Genomic DNA, 9,041 nt, shown 5'->3' on the forward strand with positions numbered 1-9,041 from the left:
TTTCTTCCCTTCCTTCCCTTCCTTCCTTCCTGCACAGATCTGTGCGTTCCCCCCCCCCATAGGTAGCAATCCAAAACAGTCCAGTGGCACCTTTAAGAACGTGCGAGGACAGAGCTGCACGTTTCCCCCCCCCCCACTAGCTAGCAATCCAAAACAGTCCAGTGGAGCCTGAGTGGTGGGTGTTGCCTTCTGACACACTTCCAGTGATGTCAGGGGGTGTGGCATATGCAAATGAGTTATGCTAATGAGTTATGCTAATGAGCTCCTGCACCTCTTATTCTACGAAATGACCCCTGCTTAACACACATATACATACTAGCATTCCTGAAGAGTGAATTTAAATTATGGGTTTTATGTTTCTAATGTAAATTGTTCTGCATGTTTTATCTATGTTTGTTCGTTGCCTTCGTAAGCAAGAAAGGTGAGTAATCAATGTTTAAAATAAACGAAGAAATGGAAGACTCACATTCTGGTCCAGGTGGATCTCCAGCAGGGCCGCAGTCACGTAAGCCGTCAGCGAGAACTCGTCGCCCACCCCACCCTGTGGACAGAAGAGGAAGCAGAGGAGACAAGCCGAGCCACAAGAGCTCTTTTCCTCCTTGCGAGAAAGGTCAAATCTGCATTTGCATTTTTAAATCAGTTTCGTGCTGCCGTGACACCGTCTTTCTCTGTGCATGTTTGAACGTTGTTTGGAGAAGATTCTTTTAAAGCAGTGCGGAGGTGCAATGACAGTGGAGCCGCCACGAAAGAGCGATATACATATGCGGACATGCAAAAGTATGCTAGCACTCTTGAGGTGTGAAAACGAAACCAAACGTAGGCAGCTTTTTTGAAGACGGAGCCAGAAGGCTGGGACACCGGTGGGAAAGACAAATGCAGATCCGACCAAAGAGTTTTCCCTGCCCCAAAACCTCAATACAAGCCTGAAGCCTCCGGAGATATTCTCCGGAAACCAAAAACCTGAACTTCCGTTAGCAGGACCTCTGGCATGAAGGATAACATTAGAAAAAGTTTGCATCTCAGAATGGAGAAATGTTGTTCTTGGCACGTCTGGGACTTTGTAGACCTCTCACCTCCATACTCCAGAAAGGTCATGTACACTTTCGACATATTCTAATGCTGCTAGGGATGCCAGACTCCAGGTGGGACCTGGGGATCCCCGGAATTACAGCTCGTCTCCAGACTAGAGAGATCGGTTCCCCTGGAGGAAATGGATGCTTGGAGGGTGGACTCTATGGTATCGTACCCCACTGAGGTCCCTGTCCACCCCAGGCTCCATCCATCCATAGAATTGAATATTTTGCTCTCTTCTATTTCAGTGCAAAGTCACATGGGAAACCTTTTAAGCCAGATGTTGAGTGAACTGTTACTGGGTGGTGCATCTATTTCAATGCACGTAGACAACTACTGCAGTTTCTACCAGGCGTTAGGCCTCGACCCCCTCCTCTCTTGGAAGGACAAGTCTGGTACCTATAAACAGGTGACACAGGCAACCTTTCCTCTCTTAGCATCTCACAGGGTCACTCAAGACTCTTCCCTGGTCTGCAAATGGGATCAAAATAGGTCCTATAGTCACATGGGATGTGTGCTGTCAGATATTGACCAGAGGCTTGTCTGGGAAAACTGATCCCAAAGGTGCATTGTGAAAGGGTCTGGTTCCTGGCAGTTCCCTTTCCCTCTTTAAATCCATCAGTGTCAAAGATTGATTTCTCAGAAAAAGACAGTAAAACTAACTCATTCCCCCACCTGGCCTTCCCTTACCTGGTTATCCTATGTGAGTCTATAGTCAAAACCATTTTAATACCATAATACCCCTTTGTAATGATCTCCTGTCCTAGCAATTAGAGGTCACCCAAGACAACAGACATTTTTACATATTGCACCTGCAATTCCTGGAAATGTTATAAATTTTCCTTGCTCAGACAATATTGTTTCACTATAACCATCACAGCATTGTTGCAGGAGCAATTTCAAAGGGGTATATCAAGCCACACTCTGTTTAGTAGGGTCTCTCTCTTTCGGTCTGTCTGAATGCTTGTGTGTGTGTGTGTGTGTTTGGTCGTTCACTGATTTACACCCTCAGCATGAGACGAGTAAGATGCTGGTTCATCTCTCTCATATCCTTCTTCTCAGATCTTCGATTCCTTGTCCGTTAAAATAAGTTCCCCACTCTGTATCTATAAAGCTGCAACTTTTGTTTTCTGAACTTGTATGTGTTTTTATAGAGTACTCTTCAATTAATAAATTTTTGACTTCATTATTTAATTCTCTTTAATAAAAACCACTTAATTAATAAAAACATAAGAGACACCAATGTTGGATCAGGCCAAAGGCCCATCCAGTCCAACACTCTGTGTCACACAGTGGCCAGAAATACCAGGTGCCATCAGGAGGTCCACCAGTGGGGCCAGGACATTAGAAGCCCTCCCTCCCACTGTTGATCCCCCCCCCAAGCACCAAGAAGACAGAGCATCACTTGCCCCAGAGCCCCTATCTATACCTTGTGGCTAATAGCCACTGATGGACCTCTGCTCCATATGCTTATCTAATTCCCTTTTGAAGCCATCCATGCTTATAGCCGCCACCACTCAGCATAGCATTGGCCTTCTTTATTGCAGTCACACACTGTCTCGACATTTTCAGTGAGTTATCTACTACAACTCCAAGATCTCTCTCTTGATCTGTCTCTGCCAGTTCAGACCCCATCAACGTGTATTTATAGTTAGGATTTTTGGCTCCAATGTGCATCACCTTGCACTTGGCCACATTGAACCCCATTTGCCATGTTGACGCCCACTCGCCCAACTTTGACAGATCCCTTTGGAGTGCCTCACAATCCTCACTGGTTTTCACCACCCTGAACAACTTCGTATCATCCGCAAATTTAGCCACTTCACTGCTTACTCCCAACTCCAAATCATTAATGAACAAGTTAAAAAGCAGTGGACCAAGTACTGATCCCTGTGGTACCCCACTGCTTACACCCCTCCACTGGGAGAACTGCCCATTTATACTCACTCTCTGTTTTCTATTAATTAGCCAGTTTTTGATCCATAAAAGGACTTGTCCTTTTATCCCATGATTTTTGAGCTTGCTTAGGAGCCTTTGATGAGGAACTTTATCAAAAGCTTTCTGGAAGTCAAGGTAAACAATATCTATTGGATCCCCCTTGTCCACATGTTTGTTCACCCCCTCAAAGAACATTAACAGGTTAGTGAGACAAGATCTTCCCTTACAGAACCCATGTTGAGTCTGCCTCAATAGGTTTTGTTCATCTATGTGCCTACTAATTCTTTCCTTAATAATGGTTTCCACCAATTTACCCGGTATCGACGTCAGACTGACTGGCCTGTAATTTCCCGGATCTCCTCTGGAACCCTTTTTAAAGATGGGAGTGACATTAGCTACCTTCCAGTCCTCAGGAATGGAGGCTGATTTTAAGGAGAGATTACATATTTTTGTCAGGAGATCCACAAGTTCACAATTGAGTTCTTTCAGAACTCTTGGATGTATGCCATCTGGGCCTGGTGATTTATCAGTTTTTAAGTTGTTTATCAGTTTTAGGACCTCCTCTCTCGTCACCTCAATCTGACTCAGGTCTTTCAACACCCCTCCCGAACTCAGCGGCTCTGGAGTGGGCAAGCACCTCTCATCTTCCACAGTGAAGACGGAGGCAAAAAATGCATTTAGCTTCTCAGCCATTTCCCTATCATCCTTCAGTACTCCTTTTACCCCTTGGTCATCCAAGGGCCCCACTGCCTCCCTGGCTGGTTTCCTGCTTCTAATGTATTTGAAGAAAGTTTTATTGTTGGTCTTTACATTTTTTGCTACATACTCCTCATATTCCTTTTTTGCCTGCCTGACCACAGACTTGCATTTTATTTGCCATAGCCTGTGTTCCGTTTTATCAGCCTCACTGTGACTAACTTTTCATTACTTAAAGGAATCCTTTTTACCTTTTACAGCTTCCATTACTTTGTTTGTTAACCATGCAGGCTTTTTCCTATACCTATTTGTGCCTTTCCTAACCTGCGGAATATTTTTTTTTTGAGCTTCTGGGATTGTAGTTTTAAATAGTTTCCAAGCCTCCCCAATGGTTTTGACCCTTTCTACTTTTCCTTTCAGTTTCTTCCTCACATGTCCCCTCATATCAGAGAAGTTACCCCTTTTAAAGTTAAAAGTGGCCGTGTCAGTCTTTTTGGCTAATTCCCTATTTATACAAATGTTGAACTCAATAACATTATGGTCACTGTTCCCAAGTGGTGCAGTCACTTTTACATCTCTCACCAGGTCTTGAGTGTTACTTAGGCCCAAATCGAGGATCTCCTCTCCCCTGGTAGGTTCCGTGACCATCTGCTTCATAGCACAGTCATTTAGAGTGTCTAGAAACTCAATCTCTTTTTCTTGACTAGAACACAGATTGACCCAATCAATGTGTGGGTAGTTAAAATCACCTCTTACGACACAGTGTTTTTGTCTAGCTGCTATCTTTAATTCATTCATCATTTTATAATCCTCCTCTATCTTTTGATCTGGTGGGCGATAACAAACTCTCAGTGTTGTTTCCTTTTGGCCCCACTATTTCAACCCATAGAATTTCCAGCCGGGTTCATTTTGAGAGTTCTACTGAGGGGAAAATTCCCGTAAACGTAGGTGGAAATCCTACTTGATTACCCCCTCTCGCATTGGGTTTCCTGGCTAATTCCCCAAGAAACTCAGGAGACCCTCACAACCATAGAATCATACAGTTGGAAGGGACCTCCAGGGTCATCTAGTCCAACCTCCTGCACAATGCAGGAAATTCACAAATACTTCCCCCCTCTACACCCCCAGTGACCACTGATCCACGCCCAGAAAATGGCAAAAAAAATCCTCCAGGATCCCTGGCCTGGAGAAAATCGCTTCCTGACCCCAAAGTGGCGATCAGCATTTCCCTGGTTGTGTAAGAAAGGGCCACAGGAACTAAGCACTGATGCAACCTTCCCTGCCCTCCCTCTCAAGATCTGCCTAAGTGCACAGAACCACCACTAAGGGTAACATAAGGCAGAGAATTATCCACTCGCTCACGTACGTTTCCTACTGCAGTGCAGTGTCTGTACCTTTAGGGCGTTGTTGAAGAGCCTTCCTACACTTTCAAAGCAGCCGCTGGGACGCTGGTGTTCCTCCAACCAGTGGACGGTATCTCGGATGTGCTTTTCGTCAACGAAGATGTAGGATTTTGCCTGGCCAAAAGCCCGAGCCACAAAAGCTGTCAGCCTGCGGAAGTGGGTTGTGGGAAGGAAGAACCACTCAGTACTCTGGTCCCAACATTTTGCAATACTCTCAAAAACTCATGCCCCCCAAAATCTTGCTGGCCTCTACAGTGCTACTGGGCTTGAATCTGGCCATTCGACTGGAGACCAACATGGCTACCCCCAATGTATGTCTGTCTGACTGAGAGTCTGGTCTCGTATCCACGATCCGGCCTGTGTCGGGCGTATTGTGTTGCTTGGCCCTCAGTGTATCTTTTCCCTGACAGAAATCATACCTATGCCCCAGCTGCTATTAGAAGAGAATGACAACACCTTGCTCAAGATGAAAAGAAAGCACCAGGAATGGCAGTCAGCTGTTAAATAAACTGGACAACACAGGTATGGGGGGGGGCTAAAAACGGGCCCTCCAGTGCTGGAAGCATTCCCCCCCCCCCACTGCCAAACTGAAGGAAGAATGCTTTGACGCCATCAGCCACACGCAGTGAAATGTCTGAGAAGGGACCTGAAAGAGGTTTAACACTCTTAGCCTCTAACCAGCTGTCACCTCAGTATAGGTGGGGCCATGGCTCAGGGGCAGAGCAACTGCTTGGCGGGCAGCAGGTCCAAGGTTCAATTCCTGCCATTTCTGGTTCTAAGGATCAGGTGATGTGAAAGACCTCTACATGAGAGAGACCCTTTGGTCCAGAGGTGTGTCTTTGTCATGAGTCCACGTGACTTTTCACCCAACGATCACAGCTCTGGCTGTCTGGCACCAGCCCCATTTATTTATTTATTTATTTATTTATTAAGTTCAATTTACTATCCCGCCCTAACCCCTGGGGGTCTCTGGGCAGCTTACAGAAGGTGCTAATCACATTTTTACAGAATCTAACCTAGGGCCACAGACATATAGGGGTGGTGACTACCCTACCATATTCACTCACCAGGTGTTGCCCTCAGTGTCACGTTGGCCAAAGGCACTGTAGGAACCATTGCTGTGCTGGTAGAGCAGTTGGCGCTGGTGCCCTGTGGGAGAGAGGGCAGGAAACTACCTTTGTGCTTCTTCATACAAGTTTTCAGTAGCTGAGTCTCACATGTGACTTAAAAGCTCACAAGAAGCCTCCAGGTCAAGATGGGGCAACTTATTTCAGACCAGGATTTGCATTTCAGACTCTGCCTGGTTGTTTTCACTGTCCTCGGTTTTGAGATTGCACTTCCGGGTGTTCAAAACACAGCAGTTACTTTACATTGAAATGTACACCCCACTGTAGGCTTTTATCTTGGTGGAATGAGATTAAGAGCAATCGTTCACGTATTGCCGGCAAAGCTGAAGGAACAATTCAAAGTGACGTAACGGTGGAAACATGCCCTGAAAAATCTGGACTGAAAAACAAAGGGAGAAGAGGGCACCTAACGAGTAAGCCCAGCAAGGGAGGAGCGAGTGATGTGATGGTGCCCATTCGTTTGGAGGAAGTCCCCCTAGGCTGGAAGAAGGCTTCAAACTTGAGCCAGAAGGAAAGGCAGTGGGATGCAAATGTTTTCATAAACAAACACAGAAATAAATAAGTTTTGATCAGTAGACTGGTAGGATGGAGGTAGGGTTTCCACCACCACCCCAGACACACCATATCATGTCTGATCCTTCTTTGCATTGTTGCTAAACCTGCAATCTACTGGCGCATTGCTTATTAGACATCTCACGATTGCATTGTTTGACACCGTGTTATCTGCCTTGAGTCTCAGGGAGGAATAAAGTAAATCAAAAAGTGAAATAGAAGACGAAGACAAAGAAGAAGAGGAGGAGGAGGAGATTAGATTTATACCCTTCCCTTCACTCAGAGTCTCAGAGTGGCTCACAATCTCCTTTCCCTTCCCCTCCCACAACCAACCCCCTGTGAAGTAGGTGGGGCTGAGAGAGCTCTTTTGAGAACTGCTCTTGAGAGAACAGCTCTGAGAGAGCTTGTGACTGACCCAAGTCCACCCAGCAGCTGCATGTGGAGGAGTGGGGAATCAAACCCGGTTCTTCCAGATTAGAGTCTGCTGCTCTTAACCACTACAGCAGACTGCCAGCTACCTCTCTTCTCTGAGCCACTTACCCACCATCGGACATCACAGTGGCTCACCAAGGACCAGCATCCCTTGGTCCTCACAGTTAGCTGTGACATCCAGAGAAAGATTTGGGCAACTCGGGGTCTCAGCATCCCCTGGGAAGCAATGCTGTACTCTGCCACTCAGGGCCTCCAGCAAAATGCCAGTGGCTGCTGCAAGAGAGCCCTTCTCTCCAAGCCCCCACAGTTTCTCCAAGATGTTTCTCCAGTGCCTGCAGAACTGTTTTCCTTCTGACATCCTCCCAAGCAGGGGTCATTTCCTGCAGGAGCGCACAGGAGCGGAGCTCTGACAGTAAAGAGCCCATGGGCGGGCACATGCAACAAGCCCCACTCCCTGCTCCCAGCAGCCCTCAGTCAGAGCAAGAAGCAGCCAGGTAAGTTGCAGAGCCCCCCCCCCGGCCCCCCGGTCCAAAACAGTCAAGTGACACCTTTAAGACCAAGTTTTATTCAGGTACAAGCTCTCCCTCCTCTGCGAGGGCAGATCTACACGTCTTCCCCCCCAATAGCTAGCAATCCAAAACAGTCCAGTGGAGCCTGAGCGGTGGGTGTTGCCTTCTGACTCACTTCCGGTGATGTCAGGGGGTGTGGCATATGCAAATAAGTTATGCTAATGCTTTATGCTAATGAGCTCCTGCCCCTCTTTTTCTATGAAATGACCCCTGCTCCCCAGCAAACATCCACTGCATGGCACGGAAACATGCCACAAGGATACCCTTTCAGCCACCATTCCCCTTTCAGGCAGGGTCCCCATTTGCCTGTTTATGGTGGGAGACCTCCAGCCAATTGTAGCCCTTGCCCACCGATGCTCAGCTGATCACTGGGACCAAAGCGTAGAAACATTAAAAAGAAAAATAAGGCCATGTCTACTTACAGGACGTTCTGACCATAGAGTTCCTGAGAATTCCTAGAGCTATCTGGAAATCCAAAGGTGGCTCTAGCAATCACCAGAATCTCTATGGTAATCTTACCATAGAGTTATTGGCAATTGCTAGAGTTACCCGTGTGACTTCTGGATAGCTACCCTTGCTACTTTGGGGGAGCTCTAGGAATCACCAGGACCTCTATGCTCAGAACCCCAGTAAGAAATAAATGACTTATTTCTCATTTTAATTTTTCTTCAGGGACTCTGCCCCCCAACCCTTCTGACCCTCCAACCCACTGCCCAGAAACCCTTCCTACAGGCCATTGTTTTTTGGCTTATAAGTGGGGTCGCACAGGCACTGAACCAACAGTCAGAGCTTCTGCATGGAAACAATGGGAGGAAAGGGGTAGAATTCCAAAGGGAAGAAGAAGCGATTGGATTTATATCCCGCCCTTCACTACCCAAAGGAGTCTCAGAGCGGCTTACAAACTCCTTTCCCTTCCCCTTTCCACAACAGACAGACACACTGTGAGGCAGGCGGGGCTGAGAGAGCTCTGACAGAGACTGCTCTTTTTCAAGGACAGCTCTTATCAGAACTGTGGCTTGCCCAAGGTCATCCAGCCAGGTGCAAGTGGAGGAGTGGGGAATCAAACCCGGTTCTCCCAGATTAGAGTCTGCGCACTTAACCACTACACCAAACTGTTCAACCAGTTCCCCCCTCCCTTGCAGCAAGTGGAAATGTCCTCTCTAGGCTTCTGCCTCTCCCCAGCTCGGGAAACAACAAAAGGCCCAGGAGTGACAACAGCCCTGGCAAGTGGTTAATGAAAACGTATTGGGGAG

General features: G+C 47.1%; 1 protein-coding gene across 1 annotated transcript in view; it reads right to left on the reverse strand.

Annotated features, from left to right (window-relative positions):
- The window catches only part of LOC107106048 (alpha-2-macroglobulin-like protein 1), a gene marked incomplete at its 3' end in the record, with an annotated part of 61,975 nt that overhangs the window by 16,260 nt on the left and 36,674 nt on the right, over positions 1 to 9,041 (reverse strand). Inside the window, exons 20-22 of the mRNA XM_015406132.1 lie at positions 6,176 to 6,257; positions 5,100 to 5,256; positions 467 to 541 (exon numbers count right to left, since the gene is read on the reverse strand). Of these exons, the coding sequence (XP_015261618.1) occupies positions 467 to 541; positions 5,100 to 5,256; positions 6,176 to 6,257 (314 nt within the window). The remainder of the gene's footprint in view (positions 1 to 466; positions 542 to 5,099; positions 5,257 to 6,175; positions 6,258 to 9,041) is intronic.

The sequence above is a fragment of the Gekko japonicus genome, unplaced genomic scaffold (assembly GCF_001447785.1).
Source record: "Gekko japonicus isolate JY-2015 unplaced genomic scaffold, Gekko_japonicus_V1.1 scaffold946, whole genome shotgun sequence".
In the NCBI taxonomy this organism is placed as follows: Eukaryota; Metazoa; Chordata; class Lepidosauria; order Squamata; family Gekkonidae; genus Gekko; species Gekko japonicus.